Source organism: Cupressus sempervirens, chromosome 11, assembly GCF_028749045.1.
Source record: "Cupressus sempervirens isolate cs-2001-9-10 chromosome 11, ASM2874904v1, whole genome shotgun sequence".
Classification (NCBI taxonomy): domain Eukaryota; kingdom Viridiplantae; phylum Streptophyta; class Pinopsida; order Cupressales; family Cupressaceae; genus Cupressus; species Cupressus sempervirens.
This window is the reverse complement of record NC_143128.1, coordinates 585150785-585167566: the sequence shown is the minus strand read 5'-3', so window position 1 is coordinate 585167566 and position 16782 is coordinate 585150785. Positions and strand designations below refer to the sequence as shown.

General features: G+C 33.7%; 1 protein-coding gene across 3 annotated transcripts in view; it reads right to left on the bottom strand.

The window, feature by feature from the left end:
- LOC149531008 (DUF3754 family protein, putative (DUF3754)) overlaps positions 1 to 16782 on the bottom strand; it is a 272285-nt gene that overhangs the window by 253984 nt on the left and 1519 nt on the right. For all 3 annotated transcript variants that reach the window (XM_089809608.1, XM_089809609.1, XM_089809610.1), the window contains exon 2: positions 11516 to 11809. In XM_089809608.1, coding sequence (XP_089665734.1) covers positions 11516 to 11809 — 294 coding nt within the window. The remainder of the gene's footprint in view (positions 1 to 11515; positions 11810 to 16782) is intronic.

The window sequence follows — 16782 nt, the reverse complement described above, 5'->3', positions numbered from 1 at the left end:
CAGTTACTTAGGTGAAAGGTGTAAATAATGGAAAAGAAGATGCCTTGTCAAGGAGACCACACATCAACACTATTTCTAGTATCTCATGAGATTGGAAAAATGATATAATAGCAGATTATGCCAAAGATCAGTTTGCAACCGAAGTTTTGGAAGGGAAGATACCTAATGAAGATCTTTGAGTTTAAAATGACATCTTTTTTCTACAAAGGAAGGATATACTTGTCTCCACAATCCAAACTGAAGGAAATCATTATAAAGGAATACCACATGTGATAATCCACGATATTAAAAACCATATAACCACATAAGGAAAAATACTTGTAGAAGGGCTTTTAAATGGACATACAAAAATATGTGCAATCTGATGTATGATTTGTCAACGGAATAAGATCAAATAGTCACATCCCGAAGTGTTATTACAACCATTGCCTATTCCAGACCAAGAGTGGGAAAGCATATCGATGGATTTTATAACAGGACTACCCAAAGTGCAAGGAAAAGATAGCATCTATGTGGTGGTGGATGTTAAGGAGTAGAGATCAATGAGAGAGTTTTAGCAAATCTGATATAAATTCAAACCTTAAGATATTGTATAGTTTTGAAATTTTTCTAATCCTATCTTCAATAATAGATTACAGCAATTATATATTTATTAGAAATGTTGTTGTATATAATTACAGTCCTGTGATAAGTATATTTTTAATTTTAGTACAAATAATAATATGTCATTGTGATTGATATCCTCTCTGCAGTGGTAATAATACTTCTATATTCATGAGAATAGTTATGCCCACGTAGGGTCATGACCCTACATGATCATGGTTGTTCGTTGATTATGGTTTTAGTAAATCAATCAAACAATAAACAATGGTGACTTTTCAATATACCAACTGTTCAATGACCCGATCAGGATAGTGGCTAAAACTACTTTATTTATAATGCTTGATTAATATGAAAACAGAGCCCGATAAATATGAAGGCTCGTCAACCACATAAGACAAATCCCAATTGAGGCATAAGGTACATGCACATTAATTAAGATGAAGTGCGATCTGCTACAGTATAGTAAATCATTTTATAAATTTGACTACTCACTATTAATATATATATATATATATATATGTATGTATGTATGTATTTATGTATGTATGTATGTATGCACAAATATGTATATATATGTGTATGTATGTATGTATGTATGTATGTATGTATGCACAAATATTTATATATATGTGTGTTTGTGTGTGTGTGTGTGTATAACTTACATGCAAGCATACATATATATCTATCAATTTAATTATGATTTACAATATGTTTGGATCCAACTGGAGCTACATCATTAACAATGGATTGACTCACGAAGTTTGCTCATTTCTTCCCAATCTCTACGAAATATAAGGGAACCCATATAGCAGAAATATCTTTAGAGGAGTCTTTCGTCTCCATGGGTCACCCCAAAATATTATAAGTGACAAAGACTGCAAATTTCTTTAAAAAATTTGGAAAGAATTATTGTGACTAGCAGGGACAACCCACACTCCTAGCACCAGTTATCACCCTCAAACTGATGGGTAGACCGAGATTGTAAACAAATGGATAGAAGGATAGCTAAGGAACTATGTCATAGGACAACAAACAGCGTGGTTCAAGTGCCCACATCTCGGAGAATATTACTATAATTATAATACCATGCATCATATGTCCATGGGGATGAACCCATTCAAACATTATACACGTATGAGGCTATCACTTTTGAAGGAATGATCATACTAAAAAGCAAGGTGTCTGGTGCACAAGATTCTATCCAAAGAAACATTGACATCATGAAAGTGCTAAAGAGAACTTGTATAATGCCCAAAATCAACAGAAGCCTTATGTTGACAGGAATAGAGTCGAAAGGTCCTTTGAAGAAGGAAATCTAATGTTCTGATGACTACATCCGTAAAGAAAAATGGGACAAAAAAACTTAACCCCTAATTTTATGGGCCATATAAAGTAATCAAAAGAGTCGGAGAAGTGGTTTACAAGTTGGAATTCCCTAGTAATAGCCAAATTCACAACATATTCCATGTATCCAAATTAATAAAGGTCTTCGGATAGCAGGTAGTACCATGTGCAAAGCTACCTCCGCTTGATGACGAAAGGCAGCTCATTTCAGAACCTAAAGTGATCCTTGACACAAGGGAAAAGTCACTAAAAAATAGAATTGTTAGAGAATCCTAATCAAATGGAAGGGACTACCCAATGAAGACACCACTTGGAAAAGAGAAGAGGTCCTTAAAATGCTTGAGGACAAGAAAAATCAGGAGGGGGGGCAGTAATAACCTCTAAATGAATTAATTCTAAATTTTGAAATTCTAATATATGAGTTTTCCATTACAAAAGAAATATGTATCGAACCCATAGACATTCATTTCTATAGATATCTAACATATATATACACACATAATTATATGTACTCAACCCAAAAGAAACAAGAAAAAAATAATGATCATAAGTATTCACTGCATACGTATGTACGTATGTATGTATGTATTTACTCAAAAATTCATACATATAAGATGAAAAATTATATAATAAAAATAAATAACAATAAACAAAGGTCAGACGTAACAAACAAAGCAACAATTATTCGCTCGACCAAAGTCACGACCAAAGGTCATGGCCTTTGTTCAGCAACCCGTGGTCGCTATTCCATAAGAAGTTGTTGGGGATTTATAGATGGGAAGCCCACATGGAATGTGGTGGAGCAGAACAGGTAGTAATAGAAAGGACTAAATTCGCAACTATATTAAATAAGACTAAACATAAAAAGATTGCAGCTCATGAAAAATTAAACCAATAACAAATATCCAAGAGAAATTTCAACCAGCGATAATAGGGGAATAAGAAATAAGTCATCACTAAACGATAAGAGTTAAACGAAAGAACCGGCAGAGACACCAAGGAAATAAGGTCGTGGCACGCAAAGACTGCGAACCTCAAACGTACGTAGCCATAAAAGGAAGTGCCAAGACATAGACAATTGAGAATGATTTTAAATTATAAATAACAATGATCCAACTTCAATATTGCAAGCTAATAATAGAATAAACAAAGAAACATATAATTAATAATAGAGATCTAAGAAGGACTATGACAAAGACATAATAGGGAATCAACTACGATTACTTATGCCCAAAAAGATAGAAACTTTCATATAGAGAGTAAACACAAAGACAAGGTGTGCATAATTTCTTTTAACTGTTATAAGTCTTATGTATGTTATTAAAGATATTACCATTCAGTGGTAAAAGCAGGCTTATAATGGCTATAAAGGCCAAGTTTCATCTTGGTAGAGGACATTCATAAAGAATGTCAAGTTTCTCCTCTATGAGTGGCCACAGACAGAGCAAGGCCTTTACTCTTTGGCATGCTTATCATTCAATGACTGATTTCTTTTCGCCTAGAAAGGACTCCTAGTCTCTCTCTTGGCCTCCTCTCTAGTTCTCTATTTGCTTTCTCGTTGTTGTTTGTATTTAATTTTCGGATACCTTTATGTGATCCTGCTGCTGTCAGCCTCATTGTTGTAATCCTGCAGTCCCATAGACCTTTTGTTGGTCTTTTGTTGGACATTGGTATCATTATCTTATCTTATCTTATGTAAAAGAGAACTCATAGAGATTATTGATTTACATGTCAAAGCTTCCAACTTACACAAGTAACAATTGCACTCAATCAAAGTTCAGTTTCAATTGATTCTTTATATTCACTTTTCTTTCAAAATGGCGCTACACAATCAAAGTTATGCTTACTTAATTTCTCTAGAGCTCTCTTGCATACAAATAAAAGATGAAGTCTAACTAACAAGAGAAATTATTGGATTACATGTCACTACACATGTAAATCTTATTACATGTAATTACACAATTTCATGCAATACATCCTCTTTAGTCTACAAACATGAAAACAGAATAACAATATTAAAGATTGTTCTTTAGTGCCTTGAATTTGATGATGACATCACACATTGTAGGAAGATCTAAAATCTCCATTGTCTTTGAAATAGCTTCTATCCTCACTACATCGGCATATGTTGATTTCACAATATTGGAATTCACTAATAGAGAATCCTATAAGTGCTTGGCTAAGGATTTGTACAAAGAAAACTTGTTCATTGTATGAGAAGCAAAATCTTCAGAATCTAAATCAGCATTGACCCTAATTGTATATTTTGAAGTCATTCCTTCAATTGCAATCAAGTTACCATGTTTATCAAGAATTTGACATCCCATTTTGTAATGTCCCCATTTTTGTCAGTATTAGAGTTCCATGGATTAGCCTATTAATGTGTCCTTGTAGGCTAATTATTGTGGATGGAAGGTCTTCTGAGGTAGTGGCTTGACTTGGGAGGGTCTTATCTTTTCCACAATTCAGTAAGCTACAAGTTGGTCTTCGTTTGGCTCAGACTGGACTTCAATTGGGCTTAGTTTGTGTACTTACTATTTGTGGCAAGTTGGTGTTCATCGAGATGGACCCTTTCTATTTTTGGAAAGTGCATATGGTCACATGGAGAAATAATAGGTATGACTCATATTTCAAACAGCATATTTAACTGATGAGTATTTTGAGAGTTATTATATTTTGATGCTTAATAGCAAAATAAGCATGAATTAATGAGAAAAATGGAAAATTTCCACTTACTTGAAGATTAATGAGCCAAAGAAGAAAGAAGCTCCAACTTTGAAAAATTCTCAAAACAAACTTTGACCTCTTTAACCTTGCAACGATGAATTCGAAATGAGCAATGAAGAAAATGGAAGCCAAACATGTACTCAAAGAAGACCATCAAAAAACAAATTGGTTTTGCCCCAAAACGTGTTCTTGGACATTTTTAGGTAAAAATGTGTTCTTAGAATAGATAGGTATGAGTCATTTTTGTCATTTGAGGGCAAAAATGTGATCTTAACATGCAACAACATGGATCAAAGGCCCAAACAATTCTTCTTGGGTCTAAAATGTGATCAAAATTATCTCAAATGGACGTTTTTAGGTAAAAACGTGGCTTCAAATCTTCATAACATGCAGCGATTTCTTCATGGATTTGATGCCAAAAGCATGGGAATGCATTCAAATGCAAAAACAGCCCTAGGTAGAAGATTTCCTTGATTTTTGAATGGATGGATTTGGAGATCTCAAGAAAAAACATGTTCTTGAGGAGCAAATGCATGAAGTTTCCTCTTCAATCTTCAAAATTGGGTTCTATGAAGACATGCATGTATTGCAAGGCAAATTGCACCTCTGGGAAGAGATTGCATGTTTTAAAAACATTTAATAGTCTCCTTATTCAAATCGCACTTTTTGAGTGCATATGCATGTTTTAAAAACATGTAATTGAGTCTAAGTGCAAAAATCGCACCTTTTGGGGTGCATTACATATTTCATAATATATTCTAAAATGACCTTTAGTGCAAAATCACACCTTTTAGGGTGCATTACACATTTCATAATATGTACTAAAATGACCTTTAGTGCAAAATCGTACCTTTTGGGAGTCATTGCATGTTTTGAAAACACTTAAATATGCATGTCTCACTCTTGGAGAGTCATTGCATATTTTAAAACACATGTATTTACATGTTTTATGTGTTTTCAAATTGCCTTTTTGTTCAAAGTCGTGGTTTCTAGAGGTAATTACATATTTTGATGTAAATGTGCTTGTAGACATGATATGCGCAACTTAAGTGATGAATTAAGCACATGTCAATTTAATTTTTAATGAAATATTACTTAAATGGGTCATATATCATATTTAAACTATATTGATAAATATATAATGTGCAAATATCATTCAAAAAGTAATATATACTAAGATCTCTTAAGTGAATATAGTCAAAAATTAAATTAAATCAAACTATATAGTTAATATAGGCACTTAAATGAAAGATTGAAAAGCAACTCAACTTAAAAATATAACATAAAGTGCTCTTTAGTTACTTTAAGTGAAAAATATGATAAAGTAACTTAAAAACATAGCATCAGTGAATTTAAGTTATATTTTTCAAAAAGTGAATGTCAACTTCAAAATATAACATGATATTTTAATTCGTGTAGTTGCACCTAGAGAGTCCACTTTTTCGGCACTAAAATGGTCATATCTTATTATTGCCAACTCTGATTAAGCCCAAAGATAGAATGAATCGAAAGGAAAACCAAAAGCAATAACTTGAGCAAAACCAAAGGACCAAAAGCCAACAAACACACATTCAAAAATGAGAAAAAGGATTTTGAAGGCTTCAAAAATCAAGCATAGATTCAACAAACAAAAAAACAAAAAAGACTTCATGAAAGCCTTCAGTAAAAGGATTCGTTATTTTAATTAGGGTCGATTGATTGATCAATAATAACCAACTAAATAATGAACTAAACTCAGAAAAATGTGAAACTAAGTTAAAAAGTTTTGTATTGTTACCTACATTTTGTGGTGACAAAATGCAAACAACAAATTAAAAAGGTCATGTTATTCTGATTATAACTCTAGCTTAAAAGGAATGAAAAGATACAGCAGGTCGCTTTAAAACAAACTCAATAGTCTTCCTCAAGGTTTCTGTGGATCCAAGCCCTTAATCCCATCTTGGAGTAACCTCAAGGCAACTTGATCCCATCTTGGTTAGTCCTCAAGGCATCTTATAGGGACACTAATCCTTACCCATCTCGGAATAGTCCATTGGCCGAAATTACACAGCCCTTTCCCATATTGTATCCCTACTTATTCCTTCTAGCTTAGATATATAATGGGACTGAGCATGGAAATTATTTAAATGAATTGATTAATAAATAATATACTTACCTCAAAGATGCATAAATCTTAACAAAATTCTTCCTTTTGTACTCGTGGTGTAATTTATGTCTGATTGTGTCAGACATAGATTTCAGAATGATTTTTTATTACATACTTACCAAGTTGCCAACAACTCTAATGGTATTAACTTCTCAAATGAGGCCCACACCTTGATTAACAGTTCTAACAATAGATACGTTAGGATTTCAAATTCCAACAACCTAGCTCAAATTTAGTTTGTACCATGTTCAGAAATTTCGGAGGCAGTAGCTAATGGTATGATATTGAACCCTTTATATCACCTTCTTTTGGGAATTTTCACAGTAACCTGAAGATATCAGTTGACACCTAAACTTTCCATATCATATCTGATTTGGAATTGGTTCATCAACTGCCAAATCAAAATAGACTACTGTTTATTGAGATAAAAGGACAGTGAATAGCAGAAACTTCTTCTAGTTGTCACCATCAATACGTTCAGATTGCAAACTTGTTTAGGACTTAACAGCAAATCAGATTGGCATGGATGAATCCCTTATAAATTTGTAATCAAATAGCAGCAACCTAGAAACCAAATATTATAACAACTGTCCCAGTCAACAAATAGTTATATAGTTGCTCAAGCACATAACCAATAGTCCCTCTTCTATACTTGTCCGTTCTCATTTGTTGGTGATGTGAATTTTTCTGGCGTGAATTTATCGATGCTTTTGAATGTATGTTCCTTTTAGAGTTGCTGCTGATAATAGGAAGTATGATGTTTGATGATTGTTGGTGATTTGATGTTTGAGTTCAGAGTATTCCCATGGCTGAGAGAAGTGTAATTATTTGGTTGAATGACTCTGGTTGCCAGTTCCTATTCTTTGTCTTTGTTACAAATCTTATTTTGGCAATAGAGGAGCTATGTTGTATTTTATGATTGCTTGATAATATTCCCAACCTTCCACAACTGTGCTTCTTCCAATCATTACTGACATTCCTATAAAATATGCGAATTGCATGGCAATCCCGAACACGGAAGACCATAGTGAAGTTTTCTTTGGACTGACCAATTATATCAGAAAATCCTGGTTTGGACAGTACTGCAGATGAATTATTTCCTGATTGATTAATGTGTAAAATAAATATGATTTCCTCAATATTTCTGATTCAAATTGGTGAAATTGGAGCATCTTCTATTTATACTTATATTCTCTGCATTCTTCTGTTTAGTTATGTGTCATTCACCAGTTATCTTCTCTGATAGGCTGATCAAACTACTACAATATGGAGTGCTTAATACTTATAAAAATATATATTGCCACTATTGCGGGGTTCGATCACTTCTGATTGAGTATCTGTTGCGATTGACTATCTGCCGGGGATATCATGCGGATTGAACCTGTCACCGGCCATCCATTTGCTAGTTTATATTTCAGATTCTCTTTCTATTAATTCATGTCTTATCTCCTTCGATATACCCTTTTAGTGGTTTCCGTATTCTTTTTTTCTGTGCTGACTGGACAATCTCTCGTTTAAATATTATTTTCTCTTCTATATTTTCAGTCACTGTTTCTTTATTGGTCTCTTTCCAAGACTCCTATTTGGTGGTCACCTCTTTGATCGATTTAGAAAGCCTACACTCATGATGTCCACTTATTAGATTATCTGGTTAATCGCGAATCCATTTACTTTCGTTATTTTGGAGAAAAGCAATATCTTGCATCTGTCAAAACCTGAATCGTTTGGCCTTTATCCACCACAAACTATCATACATTCCAGATCATCTTATACAATCATCTACAATCCCCTGCTAAAAACATTAGAACTTCCAATATTTTCATATTCCCTATTACGAAGACATGTTGATTGATCCTTTCCAAAGCAATTGCCATCACATTGATTGGATTTAATCACTACATTATCTTTGATTATTGAAATTTAAAGCTCGTTGATTCAATATAGACTGGTGTTTTGTGTTAACTGGTCTGCTTCAGGAAACTCTGAATATATATATATATATATTTAATCACATGCCTATGCCAGTAGTGTCTTGCAGTTTGACTTTTGATATCCAAGGTATTTGTTCAGATCTTGAAGAGGTGCCATTTCAGCTTCTAAAATTTACTATCTCAACCTTCAATCAGTTCAACGAAATATACATGTGACTATTTCCATGTTGATACCTCTGTGGTTTTGCCTTTATAAATCCATTGCCCAATATTTGTTCACAAGCTTTTATTTCACCAGTGGAGGCCAAAATTATTATACCTTTATTTCTACGACCATAGATTGATATTTGATTCACATTCTTTTGAATTAATCTGAGTTTTCATGTAGACTTATATCCTTATTCTATAATAAGGTTGCCCTATTATAATGATTAAATTGAAACTTGCCGCATATTTGCTGATTATAATGATAAAATTGAAACTTGTCGCACTTTTTTTTTTCCTTTTATTCTTCTACATTTCACTTATGAAATATATCTTTACAGCAAAAAAAACTTATCCTTCGATGATATGACCATAATCGTTTTGTCAAATATTCTTCACTAGAAATTTGCAAATATTTCTATTTCTACAGACAATTTTAGTCAATTTTAGTAACTTCACAGGCTGGCAGGATGCACGGCTGTGATGCTGATTGTAATGTCCCCAATTGGAACCTTCAGCAATTTATTATATTTCTTCCGATTACAGACTGAATATAAATATTTTCTTTTGTGTATTTCTCCATATCTCCATATATCTCTGTATTTCTAATTTCTTCATTTCTTAATGATAATATTCTATATATATAGTTTCTCATACTAAGAGTCATGTCCTTTCATAAATAATAATTATATTATATTAATGAGTAATATAAGTTATATTTCTTATTATTATTTTAATACTATTGCATAGTATATTTACTTGATATATATTCTTAATAATATTATTTAATTCTCATATTTTAATAGCAATATAATATTATAGTATGATTATAATAAATCATAACTATATCATTATTTGTATTATTATTTTATTGATTTATTATTTCTCTATTTTTTAATTATATTTATTTTGACGGGGATATCACAGCCCAAGCCAAAAGCCAGAAATAAAAATTGACAGCATCACCCAACTCATCTAACTCAACTGAGCTCATCAGAACCAACTGTTGACTTACTACAAATAGTAAGTCCCTCAAAACGAAGCCAAAACTCACCATAGGCCACTAGAGAGCTTAATAACTATACAACAAGGTCCTCTAAACACCAATATCATCCTACAAGGACCCAATGATAGACTGAATCCATCAAATCTGCTGAACTCAAAAATAAAGAGAGGAAAGAGACCATGCAGAGGGCAGAAACATGTGCTGGAATGCAAGAAGCGGCAGGGCACTGAGGATAAATAGAGCGCAGATTGAGTTCCCCTGTGAAACTGCATGGACATAGTGACAATTAAGTTGAAAAAGAAAAAGAAAAATGAAAAATTTATTATAATCTGTAAGTTTTAGGGAGTATGGAAAAGCCACAGTAGAGAGGGGGAGTGAAATAAAATATTGCATGGAAGTGGAGGAACTGTGAAGTAAGGGCACAAGAGAGAAAGTAATGTGCTTAAGTGAAAGGGCATGGACAAAGATAGAATGGACAGAGTGGAGTGAAGTGTCTCAGGAATATTGATGTGAAAAGAAAGTGTATAGGTGCAGGAGGAAAAAGAATATAGTGTGCATGGTAGAGAGGTTCGATAAAGTTTGATAGGACCTTCTAAACTAAAATGAAAAGAAGGGGATACATGTAAAAGAAAGAAAGCAGAGCATGTGATCATACAAACAGAGTATGCTGGTAATGACAGAATGAATGGATTGAAGGGTGGTCTGAGAAGGCATAGTAGAGAGTAAAGATAGTTGAATTAATTGTATAGCATTTTCAATTCTTTGCATTTTTATGTCGAGGAGTACAGTAGGCCGTGAGATTTAGATTATCTCCAATTTTGTCGGCATCACAGAGAGAGATTGCCTTTACAGATCTGTTATTCAATTTATTAAATATTGTTCTTTAATGTGATATAAGAGGTGTTAATAAATAATAGAGTCTAAAGAAATCAGTTTTCGTGAGAACTAAGAGTCATATCATCACCTATATGCATTTTTCCCAGTAACTTACCAAAGGGTCATTCCTGCATATCAGAGGCTTCCATGCTGAGATAAAGAAAGACTCTTGTTTCCTATTATTATTTTTGGGTCTTATGTAAATGTTGTTGAGCTGTATAACAAGCTGTACTATTGGTTGTTACATTTCCCCTACAATTGCTATGTTTTTCTAACTGCAACATAGGAACATGAGAAACCACTCCTGCATATTAAACAAATTGGACTCGCCATAACAGCTCGTGATCTTAAGAGGATTTCATAAACTCTCCAAAATAGGCTGCATTTTTCACAAAGTGAACCTTAGCCCTGAAGAGAGCAGAAAAAGTTATAAAGATTCAAAAACATAAAAAATGTGCTCAAGGTCTAACACAGATCTATGATATTGTTTTATGTAAAGACTTCAGAAAGAACTCATGATTTAATTTTTCCATGTAAATTTTAATCTATCTAGTTTCTCCAAAATGGATAAGAGTTCGGGAAAAATCATGCCTTTACATCATAATCTAATATTTCCATGTAAATTTTACTTTATCTAGTTTCTTCAAGAATGGATAACAAAGAATTACCAAGATTTACCTCACATCTCCAGATGGAATACAAGGATCATTTGTGATGGATGTGCTGGATTTCTTCCACTGATTGATTTCATTTTGAAGCCATATATATGTCTCTTCATTTTTAAGAGCATATTCAGTTTTGTTCTCTTGATTGCAATCCGATTTCCCTTTTTCTAGGCTTGACAATGAACCATGAACACAGTCCTCAAAATCTTGAAATCCATTCTCCATGTATGCACTAGTGAGATTGTAATCATGGCGCAACTCTTCAAGAACACTTTTGTGCTCAGCATGAAGAATTGATTCCAAACACCTGAAAGTGAATACCGTTGATGCTTCTCATCTTATGATACGAGACAAATAAATGACATGTAATAATGTTAAGTAGGAATATAAAGATAAAATTTAGTGATCATATACAATAATACAAACTATCTTTTCAAATGAGTATCACCTAAATTTTCAACAATACCAAAACAAAAAGAAACCTAGGCTGCAATTGCATATTTTCTACATCAAATGCCCCTTGCTCCTGAAGCAAAGATAACGAGATTGAATGTAAGAAAAAAGTTGTAAAGTTTGATTCCAAAATCAAAGCAAAGACTACAAGTCAGAACATAGACACATGCAATATTTATAAAGTGTAAAAAGCTCATTAGTTTGATTCCAAAACCAAACCAAAGACTATGAGTCAGAACACAAACACACACAATATAGATTTTAAAAAGTGTCAAAAGCTCATTTTTTTATTTTTTATTTTCAGTTATTTAAATATTTTGACACTTTCAACGCACAATTCATTCAATACAAACCTTTTATATCCAATGTGTGGTAGAATACTGTTAGAAACCAAACTTTCATGCGTGAGACAAAAAAGTTGATAGGCAGTGGAAAGTGCTTTGCTAACTTATATATTATTTGAATTCAAGTATCATTGATTTCATGAATACAATGACATTGAGGGTATGGTTTGTTAGCAAACGTGAGGCACTGTTTCAATAGCAATCTGGATTTAAGTCCCTGCTGAGCCAGCATGATCATGGGCGCCTTGCCCCTGCTGGGCTGCTATGCCTGCAAAGTTTAGACTGATTATTCCTTTCAGATAGGGAATGGAGGCGCTAGTGTGTGGTTGCACCAGCTGAACCCGTTTTATGCCCATTTCAGGTTGAGGGTACACTTGAAACCCTCAACTAACCAAACAAAAAAAAATATCATGAATTGATAAGGAGATTCTTTCCATGGCAAGTAAAATTTTGATATTGCTATCAGGATTTGACAGCATTATGAATACAATGGAAATTGGCGCAAAGAAGTCATAGTCAAGCCTGTGGAGCCTATGTGGGGCATGAGTCAAGTCTGTTACAATCAAATTATTACATTAACAACTGAAATAACACTATGATAGAAGATAAACAACAATGAATGTAGTACGAAAGCAAAAACTAAAAATATTCCTCAATAAGACTTCCCAATGGGCAAGAAATGACTTAAGAACTCTAATGGTGTTGAGGATATCTGCACCATGTAATCTAAAATACTAGTTGACCTAGCAACACTAATTGGGTATTTAACAATCTCGTTTCATGAGAAACATTTTGTTGACCTAGAGATATCACATTGGAAATAACAAGGTCATTAAAAAGACAAGGTATAAATGAAATCAGAAATAAAACTGTGAACAGAAAGTATATCATCAGAAAGCATGTCAAAACAGAAAATATATTGAACACAATTTAAAATATCAACATGATGTTTCTAGAGTCCATGACATTTTTTCATGATAGACAATATGGCCCTGCCTGCTTAAAGAAACCATGAAAAACAACATGCTGCTAATCTCCTACCAACTTCAACTACCATATGGAGCATCTTTGGCAAACATGAAAAAGAATAAAGAAGAAATTAGCCGTGATATCCCAAATTGTATGCACATTTTTACATCTTTTTATGAAATTTGACTATGAAATCAAATCCTGTTCTAAAAAACAAGAACTTTAACATAGAAATGGGAATATTCTGATTTTAGGAAAATTCTTACTTTTTGGCCATAATATCAGCCTAGTCTTATGAGAAATTAATGCATTTGTCTCCCTCTAAATACCTCTAGAAACTTGGTGACTACTGAGTTAGCTCCCCATTTTCTGTTGTCTCTCTTCGCTGTGTTCTACTTCCATGTTGTGTATTTAATACTATTTGACTCATTATGAATAACAGATCTGAGACATCTTAAGTGGCTTTCCAAAGTGTCTACAAATTCAATTATCTGTAAAATGGTCAAGGTTTGGGTTGTTTTTGGTGTTTCCTTATTGTTTTCTGTATTTGTCAGAGTTGTGGACTTCAGGGGTTTTCTTGTCATGTCTTTCTCCTCACCCTGGACATCCATATCAGTTGCCTAAAAAGCCTTCAAACTGGACAATCAGCCTTTCCTATCCCCAAGTAACAAGTTCAAAACCCTCGCCTTCACCTCATTTTTCCTTTACACTCATCCACCCATTAAACTTCCCTCTCCTTGTACCTATCATGAAGTAAGCTTGAATCTTGACCCTCAGCATTTTCCACTACAATTTTGAAAATTTCTCATCAAAACTAAACCCCCAGACTTTCCCCGTTCCTCATGCCTCTATGGTATGACTTCCTTACCACCCCTGAAACCCCCTAAAGCATGAATTCCCCCAACCTCCAAAGTCCAATTCTCGCCGTTTTTCACTACAACTCCCCCCACCTCACGGAGGCCCTAGAAAGCATTAAATGAATCATGAAAGGTCAATGATTGCCAAAAAATGCCCTTTCTTGCCAGAGAACCACTACTTTGGAGCCAATTAGTTTACCAGTGATATGGAAAAAAACAACAAAATGCAATTAATGCATCTATAGTGCCCACCAACCACCAAATGCAATCCATCCACACCCAAAAAAATTATTTTAACCAACTCCAAGTATAAGCAAATGAAAAAAAAGATGCCCTAATAGATACAGTGGTTAAAATCAAAGGACCAGATGTTTACGTGTATCCAAGCTACATTTGTAGTGGATTTTGCAGGCTTCTCCATGCCTTTTTTCACCAGATCCAAAGGCATCTTTAATGCAAATAATGTTAACAGATCCAAGAAGAACAATTCCCCGCATTTCTGGAGGCCATTCAAATGAATTTGGCACATACTAACACAATTTAGAGAAAACAATGCCCAAGCAACATGGGCATTCTCTGCAATGTACCCATGGTGGATCATGGAATTTATGGCTGATATGGTGTCTCTCTAAGGTTGTGAACTATGAAGGACCAAAAATTTATCGAAGGGGATGGAAGATTAAAGAAACAGAGCAATTGCAAAACCAGCAGAACAAAGATATTCACAAGAAGGCCCTGGGTTTCAATTTTCAATTCTAAATATGGTATTTTCGTGATTGTATTGATGTGGATTTACCTCAAATCTGTAATATATCATCGGTAGCCTTCGAGAAAGAGTATAACTAGCAGATCCAACATGGTTTGAGTGTCTTCAAGAGCTCTATGTGTATTATCCTAACAGATACATAATTAGTTGGTCACTTAGAAGGTCATAAAACCATTTCAAAGATTTTGCAATGTATCTTCTCAAGATCTATAAAGAAGTATATGGGTTTGTTGCAAGATTATTAAGTAGACCCTTATTGAGTTTCATAACTTGTACTATTTACTAATTTGCATGTTTAGGACATACTTTATGTGTGCCTTTGAATAGATAGTACTTTCAGATATATCTTGGTCAAGGAATTCCATTTGGTTTTAGTTGCTGCATGTTTTGCATAAACTCTATTTTCTGTGCCCGACTGGATACAAGCACCGATATGATTTGTTCCCCTTTTAATCATCTCAACACATTTAAAACAAGCAAAACTTTTATATACATTTTCAGTTGTGTTGTTCTTCCCTGCCTTCATGTACAAATGTATAACAGCAATGGAAGTGACTACATCCATTTTTTAGCACTTCACCTAGTGTAAACTTGCATATTCAAACCAGCACATAGATAAGTTATGACAAGCTATATGGGAGTATAATGTGCAACAGATGTGGTTTGTAACAGGGAAATTATTCATTGCTTATATATTCATTTGACTTAACTTCTTAGGGAAGCCCTCCCTGGTCTTGCAGAACCAGAAGTGAAGGAAGTATTATCCACCTTAATTATTTATCCTTCATTACCCAACCTAAACATAGGTTTTGTTATATTCTTTCCAGGTTTGAAAGCCAAGCACTTGGGAGACTATCCAACCTTAGTTATTTCGGATGTATGACTCAATTACGAACACACGAAGTAGTATGACTATATGAGTAATCCCTTTGCTTTGGACTGATTTAAAAGGATTAAAAACTAGTCCAGAAGAAGTTTCTCATATCAGTCTTAGGAAAGCCTCAAACAAAAATAGAAAATAAAACACATGAAAATCAATTCTCAGATCTGAATATGCAAAATACATTGAGTGAAATAAATAATATACCATTATCGGCTCTATATCATTATTCTGAAATCTAGCTAATTACAATATTTGCATTATGTATTCACTGACATTAACGTTCAGTAGAGAATTGATATGAAAATCTTTCAAGGCCATGCTTGCAGAGATTGAAGCTGAAAATAGAATTGACGATAAACATCTTGAAGGCTTAATATAATCAGTGAGATTATCCCAGCAGATCATAGAATATCTCATCATTGCAGATTGATATGGTGAGGGAAGATGAAGCAAGTTGTATGAACGAATGAAGGAAGATGAAGCAAGTTGTATGAATAAATGTCATGAATTCTTCATATGAGATCTAATCTAATTAACAAAGAGATGAATCATAGAATGAGGCAGGTACCCATAACATTATGCTGATAAGAAGACAACACATTCTTTTCATGAGCTTATAAAATAAGCAAAGCAGTAAGGATAGACCCGATCTCAGTGAAAGCAATGCATAGTTCATAGGAATATCTAAAAATAAAGGAAATCACAATGTGCACTTCAAATTCTTAAACAGTTCACAAGTGACAAAAAATGAAATAAACTCAAAGCTAATGCCACAGAAGCATTATTTGTCTAGCATTTATGCTTAGGAGACTAAGAAGCCAGGAAACAATTTCAGGCTTCAATTCATGTGAATTTGTCATTGGTACCTTTAGAACTTCACAATAGATAACTCAAAACCAAATGGAGGACGTTAAAAAGAAGCCAGATTGTCCTCTGGAGCTCCTGAAGGCAAATGGAATATAATAATCCAAATCATGCATTACCCTGTCAATTGATTTCGAAACAGAT